The sequence below is a fragment of the Pan troglodytes genome, chromosome 5, assembly GCF_028858775.2.
Source record: "Pan troglodytes isolate AG18354 chromosome 5, NHGRI_mPanTro3-v2.0_pri, whole genome shotgun sequence".
Classification (NCBI taxonomy): domain Eukaryota; kingdom Metazoa; phylum Chordata; class Mammalia; order Primates; family Hominidae; genus Pan; species Pan troglodytes.
This window is the reverse complement of record NC_072403.2, coordinates 50,304,459-50,322,104: the sequence shown is the minus strand read 5'-3', so window position 1 is coordinate 50,322,104 and position 17,646 is coordinate 50,304,459. Positions and strand designations below refer to the sequence as shown.

At 38.6% G+C, this 17,646-nt stretch overlaps 1 protein-coding gene across 2 annotated transcripts in view; it reads right to left on the bottom strand.

Moving 5' to 3' along the window:
• Positions 1–17,646, bottom strand: part of CDC5L (cell division cycle 5 like) — a 62,982-nt gene that overhangs the window by 25,293 nt on the left and 20,043 nt on the right. For both annotated transcript variants that reach the window (XR_010158026.1, XM_016955627.4), the window contains exons 8-11: positions 16,665–16,853; positions 6,025–6,173; positions 2,816–2,978; positions 1,051–1,215 (exon numbers count right to left, since the gene is read on the bottom strand). Coding sequence is in view for 1 of the 2 variants with exons in the window: in XM_016955627.4 (XP_016811116.1) it covers positions 1,051–1,215; positions 2,816–2,978; positions 6,025–6,173; positions 16,665–16,853 (666 nt within the window). In the remaining variant the exon portion in view is untranslated. The remainder of the gene's footprint in view (positions 1–1,050; positions 1,216–2,815; positions 2,979–6,024; positions 6,174–16,664; positions 16,854–17,646) is intronic.

Here is a 17,646-nt window from a genome sequence, read left to right as displayed (position 1 = left end):
ACAAAAAGTATCATCCTCTGTTCCCCACTGAAAAGCACATTTACATGGGTCCCCTCTAAAATATTATTTCCACTGATGTCATTCTCACTCCAATCCCCCGAGATTCAAGGTCCCTAAAATCATCCAGCAATGGACTGCAGCAAGACTTACTGAAAGGGGTCATAAAATATCAGTTCTAGTTTAGGATTCACCACTTACCCACCATGAGACCTGAGAAAGTTGAGACCATGAGACCTCAATTCATCTGAGCTTGTTGAGTATTCCTTACTAGAAATATCTGGGCCCAGAGTATCTTGGATTTCTGATTTTTTCAGATTCTGGAACATCTGCATTATACTAACTCTAATCCAAAAAGCTTCAATGAGCATTTCTTTTGAGCATGATGTCGGCACTCAAAAAGTTTTGAATTTTGGAGTATTTCAGGTGTTGGATTTTTGGATTAGCAATGTTCAACCTGTAATACCGATCCTATTTGTATCACTGTGCTGTTACGTGCAAATGAGAAAGTAATTACGTATAAGATATATTAGTACAAAGTGTTACTAATATTATTTTGACACACTCTATCTAAATTTCCAACTCCAGTTTAGATAGAGGTCTTACTATGTTCCCCGGACTGTATTCAAACTCCTGGGCCCAAAGAATCCTCCCACCTCAGCCTCTCGAGCAGCTGAGACTACAGGCTCGTACATCGCACCACCCAGGAACCAAGATGTATTTGTTTTTAAGACTAACCAATAACATCTTTTCTTTGCTAGATTGAAGCAATGTCTAAAAGACTACCTATGTGTATTTTAGAGAAGCATAATGAATTTGACAGAATGTATTTAAATTTCCATATATATATTTTTAAGAATGTCCATCAAAATATTGTGAGTATATTAATTATGTGAGGATACATTATTAATGACATAAGTTATTTACTTTAGAAGTTTTTTCAATATTAAAAAGGACTAGGTAGAGATCTTGAGACATTTAATGGCTATTCTTCATTCTTCCAGCCTACTGACACATTCAGCCAAACTCACGCTTCTTTCAGTAGTTACCCACCTGCTTTCGAGCATCCACATCAGCAGCATCTTCAATGTAAGTATCATCTATTTCATGTTCTTCCAGCTCCTTCTCAGCATTTTCTGGTAGAACAATTTCAAAATCATTCTTAGGGGCAGGAAGGCCCAACAACCCTAAACGGAGATGTTCTCGGGATTCTCTTTCCTGTAGAAAAGAAGTGGTCCTTCTCAATTCATGCATATTAAACATTCCACCAGTATTTTATGAGTCTCTTAAAAATTGATAGCACAACAGGGTGACTCTAGTCAAAATAACTATACATTTTAAAATAACTAAGAGAATAATTGGATGGTTTCAAACACAAAGGTTAAATGCTTGAGGGGATGAATACCCCATTTTCCATGATGTGATTATTACACATGCATGCCTGTATCAAGATACCTCATGTACCCCATAAATATATACACCTACTATGTATCCACAAAAATTAAAAATTACAGAAAGAGAAAAAAAGTCTCAAAAAAATCAGCCTAATATTAATTCTAGAAAAATAATCCTGACTTCAGAGCTAAGACAAGTCTTATGTTTATTTTCTATCCCCCCTTCTTCCCAACATTAAGACCAACCAAAAACTTTCACTTGTGATCACTGAAGATACTCTGGGATATTCCAACAGGAGGTCTGAGGCCAGGGCAGAAAAAAAGACCACTTTGAGGGAACACATTTCTGACACCGAAAGTTAACAGCAAATGAAAAGAACAGGTTCAAAAGTTAGTTTGTCCTTGGACTAATAAAACCCACTCTAAAAGATACTTGAATTTGTATGTATGTGTTTATTTTTAATGGAAATACTAAATCCCATGCAGAAGAAAGAAAGTAGAGTCCTGGTTCCCAAAAAAGTCTCCTGGTACCCAGAGTTTTCCCATCCATCCTCAGTACTTACATGTACCAGGTGTGAGGAACAGATGAGTTGCTATATCTGAAACATCCTCCATGCTTACTCATATTGCAGTCTCCATCTGAGACAGCCCCCACCCTCCTTCAGAACATAGCTCCTCTAATAAGGCTTTCCTGTTACCCAACAAATGTGATTATTCCCTTCTTTAACTACCCTAAGCACATTGGTTTTACTCAAAGGGCTTATTCTGTTCTGATATTGCAATTATTTTTGGACTTAGTTTAGTACTGTCAATCTCCCCAGAATATAAATTTCCTTAGGACAAAGGACATCTTTATTCAACTTTAGATCCCCTCAAATGTCCAAATGCATGCTCTGCATGCATGAGGTTCTTAATCTATTTAATTCTTATGTATCCATTCAGAGTTGGCTTTAGTTCATATCAATTTGAACTTTAAAAAACATATATAAATCAACCAAATATATACATGAGGTTAGAATTAATTTTAAACTGAAGACAAGCCAGTATCATTAGAAGTTTTTTTTTTAATTTCACAATGGCATTAGATAATAAGGCCCAATAGCAAAGTAATAAACGCAGTAACATGGGCAGAAGCAAAACCTAATTTTTACAGTTAGCTTTCTACCTCACCTTGCTAAAGAAAACTTCAGTGAAATCAACAACGAACATCAATATTCACAAACCTAGTAAGCATAAAGAAAGGTGGGTTTTGAGCCCAAAATATTCCCTTTCATCAAGTCTTACAAATCATTCTTTTTCTGGCATCCACAGGTGTATAGATTCTTAAGGTATATGTGATATGCACTAACAGGAGAAATTTTAATTTGGCATCCATGAGATATTAAAAAAAAATTTAAGAGTATTAAAAGGGAATTGACATTTACCATCTGCTTCACGTAAGAGGGATCACTATAGTCTGCCATTCCATCCTCGGGATTAATGTTTAACTTGTCTCGAAGAGGAGTTCTACCCGGAGTAGAGTTAATAACTGGTTTGGGAGTTGTTCCACTCCGGGGAGTCAGCCCTTCAGCTCCATTAGAAGGAGTCCTAGAAAGACAGGAATCCCAATTAACAGAAGTGCCACTTACATTTGGATTGTGCTTTCAAATGTTTTTCACATAAATTATTTCACAGGAAATATAGAAAAAAAAAGAATAAAGATTTCAGAAATTCTGTCTAGCTGGTTTTGTTAGGATCTCTAGGTTAAAATCAATGTTTGGTCTAGCTAGCATGGTATTTTTATTTTACTGACTTACAATAATCACTATGTTTGATATTTTCTTGCCTTCCTAAACTACGTCCACTAAACATTATTTCAACCTTTTCTTGGCACATTAGGGCGACTAAGAACATGCAGTGGGCAGGGAGGTGGGCCACCACACTCAATGACCCCAGATGACTCTTTGAGTTTGGTGTATATTTGTCTCCTCCCTCCCTATCAAGCTGTTGGTTCTCACATCACTATCACTGTCATTATTACCAATGTACACACTTTAAATAGTTCCTCCTTTTACATTTTGTTTAGAAACCAAACAGCACACTTTTAGAATCACATCTAAACATGAGTAAGTTCCTGAGTGAGGCCTAAGAGATTCTCCTAGGAATAAGATCCACAGATTTTGCAGCAACCTATATTTTAATTATTCAAAGTCTTTTTTTTTCCTGGTTGCCTATTTCCTGTATATTGGTGTGTTGCAGAACGGTGATGCCGCCAGACAGCTATTCCTGATAGGTAAGGTGTCATCACATAAGACATGGTTCCCACCCCCAAGGATTTTACAATCTAGGTGAGAGACAAGACATACAGTTGTCCCTAAGTATCCACCGGGGATTGGTTCCAGGACCAATACTCAACTCCCTGCAGATACTCAACTCCCTGATATAAAACGGCATCGTATTTGCATATAACGTATGCACATCCTCCCATGTACTTTAAATCATCTCTAGGTTACTTATAATACCTAATACAATGTAAATGCTATATAAATAGTTGTTATATTGTATTTTTATTTGTGTTATTTTTTATTGTTGTACTGTTTGAGTTTTTTGGAATATTTTTTATCCACAGTTGGTTGAATTCACAGATGTGGAATCCTCAGATACAGAGAGCCGACTAAACATAGGAAATGAGGGATTATGCTCTCTTACAAGACTCTCAAGAAGTGTTAAATGTTTAAGACTGGCTGCCAGTGCTTCTTGGTTCTGCTGTCATGATATGTGTAATAGCCTGAAGTGCTTTCTCTACTAAATAACCAGTAGGAAGACATATCTTAACACTTAAAATTCAAAGTAAACCCCAAATATTTCCAACCATTGTAAGTTCCAATTCCATTTTCCTACTACATGCTTCCATAACATTTGTATTTTAAAGATTCTTCTTAAAAAACAGCAGCTTAAAACCAAGCAAGAGTTATAAAGAAATACTGAATTCTAGTTAACGCATGTGGAAGTGTTTTGGGATCAAACAAACTGCTATCTGCAAGTTACTTCGAAATACATTAAAAAATATGATGGATTGGTGGATGGATATGTGATAAAGCAAATATAGTAAAATATTAACGATCTTAGAATCTAAGTGGTGGGTATATGGATGTTCACTTTACCATTTGTCAACTTAAATGGGTGAGAGACTGGGTCTCCAAAACAAAGAGTTTATTCAGGAACGGCAAGGGATTACAATGTGGGATATGTGTGCTATGACAGACCATAGGTACAACTGAGGGTGCTGGGGCAAGGAGAAGTTTTTAAAGATACAAGGGAGGAGTCTATGTAAACTGTTCTGAAACAAAGACCATTGGTTACAGGGACTTATCACAGGAGGTGGCATTTGTTTTCATTGCCGGTATAGATAAGAGTATCCCTTATCTGAAATGTGGGACCAGAAGAGTTTTAGATATGGGATTTTTTCAGATTTGGGGATAATTGCATTATACTTACTGGTTGAGCATGCCAAATCAGGAAATTCAAAATCTGAAACGTTTCAATGAGCGTTTCCTTTGAGAGTCATGTTGGTGCTCAAAAAGTCTGGATTTTGGCCGGGTGCAGTGGCTCACACCTGTAATGCCAGCACTATGGGAGGCCAAGGCGGGTGGATTACCTGAGGTCAGGAGTTTGAGACCAGCCTGACCATCACTGAGAAACCCCGTCTCTACTAAAAATACAAAATTAGCCAGGCGTGGCGGCGCATGCCTGTAATCCCAGCTACTCGGGAGGCCAAGGCAGAAGAATTGCTTGAACCTAGGAGGCGGAGGTTGTGATGAGCCGAGTTCGCGCCACTGCACTCCAGCCTGGGCAAGAAAAGCGAAAGTCCGTCTCAAAAAAAAAAAAAAAGTTTGGATTTTGGAGCATTCTGGATTTTCAGATTTGGGATGCTCAATCTGTACTGGCTGTTGGTAGGGCAATGTCTTCACAGAAGCAACTTATCTGGAATTTGTGTGGTTTTCAGAAGGTCCCTGCAATAATTTCTGTCATAGGCATACGCGCATGAGGGTTCCTTTTTCATTAAAATGTAACATAAGTGACTCCATTTCAATACTGATAACTTCCACACATTCTTTCAACCTTTCTAAATGCCTGAAATTTTCATAATAAAATGCTGGAGGGAAAGCAATAGTAATACATACATAAAAGGATTACATAATAAAATTCACAAAGTAATCATTAAAAATGAATCAATCTACTCTAAAATCAAATACAAAGTATTCAAAAATAACGTGATAGGATCCGAAGCTTTGCAAAAGAACACTCCAATTAGACAAGCATGGTGGCGGATGTCTGTAATCCCAGCTACTCAGAAGGCTGAGGCACGAGAATCGCTTGAACCCGGGATGCAGAGGGGTTCCGTAAGCTGAGATCGTGCTACTGCACTCCAGCCTGGGTAACAGAGCGAGACTCCATCTTAAAAAAAAGGGGGGGAGGCACTCCACAGTATTTAACCATTTCCTGGACACTATTATTTATTACTATGAAGAAGAAATCAAAGAGGAAAATTCAACACAATAAGTAGTCATTCTCCGTAAACATTACTAAAGCAAATATGCTAAGTCCTTGAATTCAAGTTTTTCTAAAATAAAAACGTGTTCATTTACAATACCTGAATGGAGTAGAGAGAACTGTGTTTGGAGTCTGTACAACTTGTCGCTGTGGAGTTACACCTGAGAAGTCACTCTCATGCAACGGGGTATTAAGTCCACCTTTCAATGGGGTGTCCACATTGGTGAGGGCCATGAGGTTCTGGGCTTCCTGATTAACAAGAAGACAAAGAAGCAAGTTTAAAAGTTTAGACAGGCTTGCAGAATCTCTTCTGGTCCTACTATACAAATCTTGAAGCAGGCAGAATCCTTACTCATTTTCTCAATGAAAGCTAACAGAGAAAATGAATACCAGTCATGGCAGATTTCAATGTTTCCATTCCTTCTATCAATCTAACACATCACATCAGAAGTGTTATACATCATGGGAAAACTGGCTAGCCATATGTAGAAAGCTGAAACTGGATCCCTTCCTTATACCTTATACAAAAATTAATTCAAGATGGATTAAAGACTTAAATGTTAGACCTAAAGCCATAAAAACCCTAGAAGAAAACCTAGGCAATACCATTCAGGACATAGGCATGGGCAAGGACTTCATGTCTAAAACACCAAAAGCAATGGCAACAAAAGCCAAAATTGACAAATGGGATCTAATTAAACTAAAGAGCTTCTGCACAGCAAAAGAAACTACCATCAGAGTGAACAGGCAACCTACAAAATGGGAGAAAATTTTCGCAACCTACTCATTTGACAAAGAGCTAATATCCAGAATCTACAATGAACTCAAACAAATTTACAAAAAAAAACAAACAAACAACCACATCAAAAAGTGGGCGAGGGATATGAACAGACACTTCTCAAAAGAAGACATTTATGCAGCCAAAAAACACATGAAAAAATGCTCATCATCACTGGCCATCAGAGAAATGCAAATCAAAACCACAAGGAGATACCATCTCACACCAGTTAGAATGGCAATCATTAAAAAGTCAGGAAACAACAGGTGCTGGAGAGGATGTGGAGAAATAGGAACACTTTTACACTGTTGGTGGGACTGTAAACTAGTTCAACCATTGTGGAAGTCAGTGTGGCGATTCCTCAGGGATCTAGAACTAGAAATACCATTTGACCCAGCCATCCCATTACTGGGTATATACCCAAAGGATTATAAATCATGCTGCTATAAAGACACATGCACACGTATGTTTACTGCGGCACTATTCACAATAGCAAAGACTTGGAACCAACCCAAATGTCCAACAATGATAGACTGGATTAAGAAAATGTAGCACATATACACCATGGAATACTATGCAGCCATAAAAAATGATGAGTTCATGTCCTTTGTAGGGACATGGATGAAATTGGAAACCATCATTCTCAGCAAACTATCGCAAGGACAAAAAACCAAACACCACATGTTCTCACTCATAGGTGGGAATTGAACAATGAGAACACATGGACACAGGAAGGGGAATATCACACTCCGGGGACTGTTGGAGGGTGGGGGGACGGGGGAGGGATAGCATTAGGAGATATACCTAATGTTAAATGAGGAGTTAATGGGTGCAGCACAGCAACATGGCACATGTATACATATGTAACAGACCTGCACATTGTGCACATGTACCCTAAAACTTAAAGTATAATAATAATAAAATTTTAAAAAAAGTTTTATACATCAAATAAAGTTTTATGTGTAGAGGTGTGCTTTTGTGGCCTCACATATGAAATTACTATTACAAGAATTCAAATTTCCCAGCTTAGGCCAAATGTCTGAATGCCTGGGTTTTAGTCTGGCTTCACCACTGAATTCTCTATCCAGTCTTCATTAGTATCTCTGAGGTCTGTTTCTTCTACTGGGAACTTAAGATACTCCCAAGCAACCTTTCCACTGCACAAGAAAACAACTTGTGGGGGTCAGGTCCCTTTCAGAAGTCTTGCTGATCTCTTTAGGCAGAAGTGACCACGTTCTCTTTAGCCCCTTTACTGTAACCCTGTCCTCAGTGCTATCTTTGTACCCATAAATCTCTTTATGTCCAACTTAGGGCCTGTGGCAAAGTTTATTTTCCAAAGATGGTCACAACCTTCTCTCTCATGTTTCATGTTCTTAAAATCCAACTGTGATACTCCTTCCATCAAGAGGTAGGGTCTATGTTCCCTCCCCATAAATCTAGGTGGGCTTGTGATTCACCTGAAACCAACAGAACACAACAAAAGTGACAATGCTTGACCTCCCAGGTTAGTTTAGAAAAAATAACGCAGCTTCCCACCGCACTCACAGTGGAGCCCTGAGATACCACGTGAGAAGTTCAACTGTTCTGAGACCACTACACTATGAGAAAGCCCAAGCCACATGGAAAGACCACATGCAGATTCACTCCACATTCCCAGCTGAGGACCCACCCCACCAACAGCCAGCATCAACCACCAGACATGGAAAGACAACACCTCCAAATGACTCTATCCCCTATCCATCAAATCACACAGAACTGCTGAGTCCTCCTAAGGCCCTAGACATCATGGAGCACAGACTAACCACTCCTTCTGTGCCCTGTCTGAATTCCTGACTCACAGAAGTCATAAGCATAGTAAAATGCACTAAATCACTAAATTTTGAGGCAAAATGAAAATAACCAGAGCAAGACTTATTCCATTATTCTGTATATCTTTATTCATGAAAAAAAATCTTGAATTTCACATTATCAAAGGCCCTGTGTGTGTCCTTTTTGCTATTCCAAATATAAAGCATTTACTAGAAAGAAACGTATGTAGGCTTAGATCTTCTGCATAGGAAAGAGGAGAAATAAGAATCAAATGGCAAAAGTATATATTCCTGGAAGAGTGGGTGACGTGAAATACCATATGTGCCAAAATTACAAATAGGCAACACTCCCAAAAATGGTGTGGCTAAGGAGTGGGGGAGTTTGGCCCAGTATGAGATTGGCCCAGTAAAATGCCGGTGCATCTGAGAGCTATCTCCTATGTGGTGAATTATCCTTTGTCGACCTGGTTACACTGGGATGTTTCCCAGAATCCTCTTCCCTCTTGGTACTGAGTAGAGTTCATCAAAAGTAAAACAGAGGTAGAGGCAGAAGGAGAAGCAGAGGTGACAGAGGTGAAGTAGCAACCACTACACTCTGAAGGCCATCATTGGTCAGAGGTAGTGACAGACTTGCAGAGGAGCTGGCAAGTTTCAGTGTGTCCTTGCACCCCACTGGCTCCATATATCCAATTCTCCTCCTTTACAGGCAGCCCTGGTGACCAGACTTCTGCTTCAAACTCACAGAAACAGTAGTGACAAAGAGTCAACAACCCTCCAGACTTCCATGCCTGGCCTCCAGATTTCCCTGTAAGCTACGACTCACTCCACACCAGGGCTGGTGACCTTTCTCCAATCTTTAACACTCCTTTTCAGACCTTTAATGCCCTGCTTTTCCCATAACTGTATATGGGACTAATTCCTCTAACAAATTCCTTATTCCATGATTTTCCTAGTGGTTCTGTTTCCTTAATTAAATCTTGACTGATATACCCTAGACTACATCAGAGGAGGCCAAGAGACAGAAGCAAAACTCCTCTTATTCCTAGCTACACACAACAGCAGCCAGAGGTACCACCTTTATCACACATAGAACAGACACTGAACCAATAAAAGCTCACGAAGTGAAAACAAAATTTATCAAAATTTTACAAAAAAAATATGTCACAGACTAGACTAAATCTCAACTTCTGTCAGTTCATCTTAGAGGTTCCAAAGGGCTTCAACCAATCATAATCATTTTCATTAGTAGATACTTATTTTACTGTGGCAGAGACTTCTTGTCACCAAGCACCCATTCTCTTCCTCCATAGTAACAGAAGCCTCAATTCTTAACCAGCACCTGGCTACCCAGAACAAATATCACATGTCCCAGTAGCTAGGACATGTGTGCCTAAGTTCTGGCCTGCAGGACAGACAGAATGATGTGTGCAAGAGATGCGTTCTTAAGAAGGGAAAGGGTGTGCCCTTTTTCCTCCTTCTTGCAGGCTATATGCAAACATGACGGCTGGCCCTGCAGCGACTGTACCTGCCACAAGGAGAAACTAAGAAGAGAAACCTGACATGGGGGAGGACAAAAAAGCAGGTGCCCAGGTCCCTGACACCAGGGAGTGCCACACAAGCCCCAGTTTGATTTCTCTCTCAACACTTAGAACATGAAACAGAAATAAACCTCTATTCTATTTAGGCCACTGTTAGAGGTTTTCTATTACAGCTAAACCCAATTCCAACAAATATATAACTTCCCCCACATCTTTTAGAAGAGAAATCCAAAGTTACAAGCCCCAAACTTACTGCATATGGCTCAGGTTCTAAACCTGTTTTGTGCTTTTTCAAAATAACTACTACACTCCCAGTTAACATTCACTCATTACTTCAATATTCTTTAACAATCAGTTAAAAAGCCTATTAAAAACACAAAAGGATACTACAAGGCTATAGGAATTAAGACAGTGTGGTACTGGCACAGGATAGATAATAGATCAATGAGACAGAATTGAAAGTCCAGAAATAAACCCTTACATTAATGGTCAATTGATTTTTTAAGGGCTGCTAAGAACATACAACGGGAAAAGAACAGTCTTTACAACAAATTGTGTTAGGAAAACTGGATATCCACATGCCCAAGAATGAAGGTAGATCCATACCTAACAGTACATAAAAAACTAACTCAAAGTGGATCACAGACCTAAATGTAAGCACTAAAACTATAAAATCTGAGGAAAAAACATGGGAATAACTCTTCATGACCCAGGGTTGGAAAGAATTTCTTGGATAAGATTAAATGCATAAGCAAAAAAGAAAAAGATAGCTAAACTATACTTCATGAAAATATAAGCCTTCTGTACTGCAAATGAGAACATCAAGAAAGTGAAAACACAACCTACAAAATGAGAGGAAACATCTGCAAGTTATATATCAGATAAGGAACTTATATCCAGAATATACAAAGAACTCTTACAATTATAAAAAACCCAGTCAGGTGCAATGGTTCACGTATATAATTCTAGCACTTTGGGAGACTGGGGTGGGAGAATCTTGAAGCCAGGAGTTCAAAACCAGCCTACGTAACACCAGCAAGACCCTGTCTCTACAAAAAATTTTTTAAATTAAAAAAAAAAAAAGATAACCCAATTTAAAAATGAGTAAAGAATATGAATAGCTATTTCTAAAAAAAAAAAAAAAAATATATATACACACACACACACACACACACACACACACACACACACACACACACAGGCCAGGCCAGGCACAGTGGCTCACGCCTGTAATCCCAACACTTTGGGAGGCCAAGGTGGGAGGATCGCTTGAACCTAGGTCTTCGAGACTAGCCTGGACAACATAGTGAGATCCCATCTCTACAAAAATAAAAAATTAGCCAGGCACAGTGGTGCACACCTGTAGTCCCAGCAACTTGAGAGGCTGTGGTGGGAGGGCTGCTTGAACCTGAGAAGTTGAGTCTGCAGTGAGCCATAATGGTGCCACTGCACTCCAGCCTGTGTGACAGAGCAAGACCCTGTCTCAATAACAACAACAACAAAGATATAAAAATAACCAATAAGCACATGAAATGTCATTAGCTATTAGGGAAATGCAAATCAAAAACACAAGATATCACTTCACAACTAGGATCTGTTTGACTACAAGATGGCTATAATCAAAAAGACAGAAAACAAGTGTTGGTGAGGATGTAAAGAATTAGAACCCTTCCACATTCCTAATAAAAACGTACAATGTGCTAGGCACGGTGGCTGATGCCTGTAATCCCAGCGTTTTGGGAGGCTGAGGCAGAAGGATCACTTGAGGTCAGGAGTTCAAGACCAGCCTGGGCAACACAGTGAGACCCCCCCATCTCTACAAAAAATTAGAAAATTAATTGGGCCTGGTAGTGCATGCCTGTAGTACCAGCTACTCGGGAGGCCAAGTTGGGAGGATTGCTTGAGCCCAAGAGGTCAAGGCTTCGGTGAGCCATGATTGCACCACTGCACTCCAGCCTGGGCAACAGAGCAAGACCGTGTCTCAAAAATAAACAAATAAAATGGTGCAGCGACTTTGGAAACAGTCTGGCAGTTCCTCATAAAGTTAAACATAATCACCATAGGACCCAGTAATTCCACTCCTAGGTATATATGCAAGAGTAAGGAAAAAAACACGTCCACACAAACATCTGTTCAAAGCAGCATTATTCCTAACACTCAAAAGGTAGAAACAACTCAAGTGTCTATCAGCTGATAAGTGGATAAACAAAACATGGTATATTCATACGATGGAATATTATGCAATGACAAAAAGGAATAAAGTACTGATATAAGCTACAACATGGATGAACCTTGACGATATTATGCAAAGTGAAAAAAGCCAGTCACAAAACATCATATATTATATGATTTCATTTACATATATGTGCAGAATAGGGAACTCTATAGAGACACAAAGTAGATTAATGGGTGCCTGAAAACTTGGCAGGTTTGAGGGGAATGGGGAATGACTGCTAATGGGTATGGGTTTTCTTTCTGGATGATGAAATTATTCTAAAATTGACTGTGGTGATGGTTATACAACTCGGTAAATACAGTAAAAATGGGTGAATTCGGTAAGAATGGTATCTCAATAAAACTGTTTAAAAACCATGAAAGGAGTTCCATTAAATGTCCCTTATATTGTCCTATAGTGTAATTTTTTCCCAAAATTAAAAAAAAACTATTTTTTTTAATTTCAAGTGTGAATATTCTCACGTGCAAACTTCTTCAAACAGCACCACTGAAAAAAGTGGGGGGTCAGGTGCAGTGGTTCATGCCTGTAATCCCCAGCACTCTGAGAGGCCAAGGCGGGCAGATCACTTGAACCCAGGAATTCGAGACCAGCCTGGGGCAATATGGCGAAACCCTGTCTCTACTAAAAGTAAAAAAACTGGCTGGGCACAGTGGCCGTGATCATGCCACTGCACTCCAGCCTGGGTAATGGGAGTGAGACCCCGTCTGAAAAAAAAAAAAGTGGGGGACAGGTTATTCCTATCTGTCACAGAAGTGGAGACATCTGAAAGGCTGAGGCGTGGATAAAGTGACAGAACCAGGAAAGCATGCTCTGTATTTTAATGAAAGGGCTGGATAAGTGCTGCACATGCATGAGCAATACTAAGCCATGTAACACTGACAGAGCCTCTATCAGAAGCGTCTCCATCACTTCAGGGCCACCAGGAGAAGCTGGCTAGTGGGATTCTTACAACACCTATAGCCATTATTGCCCCCTGTTATTAACAGGTCTATACAGTTCAAGTGGATTCCTGTCTGTATTCTGGACTGTTTAGGTCCCTCCATATTTCCTCTGTGAGTGGTTAGGTTTTCTCTTTCCCAGTCTGCCCGAACAGGCTTATCTGACACTTTACCTGGCCTTGAACACCCTGAAACACATTCCTTACTTGTGTTCAGAATCCAAGGAAATAAATGCAAGATCACATTATTGTTTTTAAAGCTTCTGATATGCTAGATATTTTACTTATTTACTTGAGAAACCCTATGTTCAGACCTCCTCAAAGCCTTGAGCTGGCTAATAACTAGTGTGCCATAATTTTGTAAACTTTCACGAAACAATATAAAATGAGAAGAAAAAGAGTGATAATAAAAAACAAAGTCTATAGGATTTTTAGTCACACACACACACACACTCTCTCTCTCTCTCTCTCTCTCTCTCACAGGATTTACAAAAATCAGAGGGGCTTTACTCTCTGAAGAGAGTACAAAAAAGATTTCTAAACCAGAGAATACCAGGAAGACTTAAGAGCAAAATTATCACTATGAAAATAGAGAAATGAAGCAGAAGTTTTTATTTTAGATTGGAGACATCCAGCCTTTTTCCCCAACTAGGTTCCCAGAGACTGGCCAACTTTATACCCTGTAGATAGGAGACTGGAAATTACTTCTCTGAGGAATATGACTAACCTAAGCAAAAACAACTAACACTGATCCAAAAGAACTAACACTGACATCAAGAACTCTCCCAGTGAAACATCCCAGCCAGATCAGCCTCCAGGGAAGCCAGGAGTCAAGGAGCCCTACCCACACCTAAGGAGCTTCCAATCAGCTTGTGATTGCCCCCCACCCACTTCTAGACACAGGCAAAGAGCACCGGACATTTGAGGAAATACCCATAAGGAAAGACAGAAAGGAAACAAAACAAAAAACTTAGAAACTATGCAAGGAAAAGAAAACTTATAAAAACAAAACCATCATTAACAGCCTCAGAGAAATAAGATACTCATGAAATAAGAGATGGTAAAAAAAAAATACTGAACAAAATTTTAAAAAGCTCTTAAACGTTACATATATGATAGTAAATTAAAAACTGAATAAAGATAAAATTGAGAAAACCTCCTACAAATAAATCAAAATCAATAAGATAGAAAACTGCAGAGGAATTAATAGAAAACCTGGAGGTTCATAAAGAGATCAATGAAAGGGAGAAAAACAATTTTAATTCAAAATAATTTTACAAAATTGAAGGCCATGAGTCTCTGGAATGAAAAGATCCAAAGTGGTTGAAAAAGACCTTCACCAAGAAACATGCATCATAAATCATGTAAGATAATGTAAGCTTCAAGAAAAGAAAAAACGAGGTTTACTTTTAACAAACTCAACAGTATAGGAGGTCTCAAGAGCAACAGTGGAAGCCAGAAGACCTTGCAGTGCTACCTTCAACACAGTGAACAAAAACCACTGCAATCTGGGATTCTATACCCAGTTATACTATCAACCAAGAGGGTAGATTAGTAATTTACAGATATGCAAGATCTTGAAAAATTCTACTTCTGGAAACAACCTAAGGGTCCACCAGTGGAGAAATGAATTTAAAAATATGTGATACATAAACACAATAAAATACTATTCAGCCTTAAAAAAGAAATCCTGTCATTTGTGACAACGTGGATGAAACTGAAGGACATTACATCAAGTAAGCCAGATAGAGAAAGACAAATTCCCCATGATTTTACTTATTTGTGGGATCTAAAAAAGTCAAACTCACAGAAAAAGAGTAAAATGGTGGTTACTAGAGGCTGAGGGGTGAGGGAACCAGGGAGATATCTGTCAAAGGACACAAAATTTCAGTAAGACAGGAGAAATAAGTTCAAGATATTATACATTACAGTGATTATAGTGAATAACAGTACACTGTACATTTGAACATTGCTAAGGGTAGATTTTAAGTGTTCTTACCACAAAAAAGTGATAAATATGTGAAGTAATGCACATGTTAAACAGCTTGACTTAGCCATTCCATAAGGTATACATATATCAAAACATCATACTGTACACCATAAATAGATACAATTTATCCTTATCAATGAAAAAAAACTAATAAAAAAAATTCTACCTCCTATGAACCCTTTCTCTGAAAGCTACTGAATGATATTCTTCATTGAACAACGGAGTAAACCAAGAAAGCCAAAGACATGGGAGCCTGGAAAGAGGGGATCCAAGGGACTCTCTAGGGTGACAATGAAGGGAAATCAAAAGAACAAGCTATAAACAAGCCCTGAAGAATAATGAGTCCAGGCAAGAACATTCGGAAGTTCTAAGAAAGATTTCTTCAAAAAGATGAGACTATCTAAAGTCAGCACAGGTTAGAGAAAACAGACACAGCCAGCGTAGTCTAGAGTTGAATTACTGCTTAGTCAAAAAACTTAGCAACTGAATAAAACAAGTATTAGCTCCAAGAAAAACAAAATACTATACCACAAAGTACAATGGTATGCTATGGATTACATACTATATGTACGAATATTACGTATTTGTATAACTTACACAAATTATAAGGTAATTCATGGTTTAGCAATGAATAGGATTTACAGAGTCATAAGATAAACCAAGAATATAAAGTTAACCAAATTATAACAGACAATAGGGGAATAGAAAATGTATGCATGACGGACACAGAGGGTGTGAAAGCCAAATGTCAAATTCTATGTGGAAAAACAACAGATAATACCTAAAACTGAAAATGGTCAATGAGTAACAAAGATCTTTTAGCGGTAAGTAAAACAAAGAGTTGTAACAGGCGCCTCTATGGATGAGGGGCACAAGTGTTTTTCTTGCTAACCCTTACACAACTGTTTGCTGCGAATCAAAGCCTTAAAATTATATTCCTGACTATTAGAGATGAGGAAATGAGATGTAAGTGTACCAAAAGACCCAACTATGTTTTGTAGGTTTGGATATTCTCTGGTATACAGACACCCTGGGAACACACAAAGCTGTGTCTACCCCACTTGTTAGAGAGAGGGAAGAAAGTAGAACTGCGGGCACACTATGTGAAGCTAAGTACAGAAATGCAAGGAAGTATTTCTTTCTTTCTAGGATTGGTAGGCAATGTCAAATTTTACAAAACTATGCTTTACTGACAGGTACAAAAGACTAATGAAGGTAGAAGGGCTGGCTTCAAAAAATTACGAATTTTAATAAATGTGAAAATAAAACTACCTGATTGCTGAATCTATTTAGCTTCCCTACTACAGAAATATTGCAAGATCTATGCATTCAGGACTCAGTTTCAAACCATTTACACTAAAAGAAACACAACCAAACCGCTTAGTTCTCCTGCATGATACTTCTAAGGACAACAAACAAAGTAAAAGGCTCATTCTACTACGTGACACGTTACCTGCAGAATTCTGTCCTGGGAAGCTGGCGTTCGTGGTGTTCTAAGAGCAACGCTGTTGTTGGTGACATTGTACTCAGACAAAAGTGTACTGGAAGCAGAATTTGTTATGCCAGATTCCTCGGCAGTTTGACGTGCAATTTCACTCGCTTGGCCTACTTTTACAACTTCCTGGAGTTCTGCATCTGAAATCTAAAAGGACACAATTATCATAGTAAGCAACATTTTAACTGAGGCCAGGCACAGTGGCTCACACTTGTAATCCCAACACTCTGGGAGGCCTAGGAGGGCAAACTGTTTGAGCCCAGGAGTTCGGGACCTACCTGGGCAACACAGCAAAACTGTCTCTATTGAAAAAAAAAAAAAACCAACATTTTAACTGAGAGCTGACACAGCTTTAAATTTCCATATTCCAGAAAAATGAATTGCTGAAGCTGTGTGATTAATATCACGAGTTCACAGTAGTACTCATCTTTTTTGTGGCTTTGAAAGTTTCCATAATATAGCTTTAGAAAGCCTTCCCTACAGAATGTGAGGGGAAAATTCACATATGATATAGAATCAAGCTACAAAGGCTGTATCTCTATACTGAAATTCTTTCAAATCAACATATCAACGTACCAAGAATGTAAAATAGCAGTATTTATACAAAATTGGAGGAGGAAGACTGAAAACCAACTAAAATATCACACAGAAAGAGTCCAGTGAGCCACAAGATCCCTAAGAAAATCTAAAGGTGTTGTGTTAGTAATTTTACCAAAATAAATATCCTAAGGTGTACTAAGAAAAAAATTAAAGACAAAATTTCAGTTTAATAAATATCCCCACTAGGAATGTCAGGATATGACAAAACTCGTTTATGCCCAAGAATCTTGTGTTGATGCAGCCAATATGCTCATGTGGGAAAAGAGTTCTTCTGGTCTCCTAAGTCCTTTCTTCTGCACCATTAAATCTGTCCAATTCTACAAAGCTGTACTTACTCAAA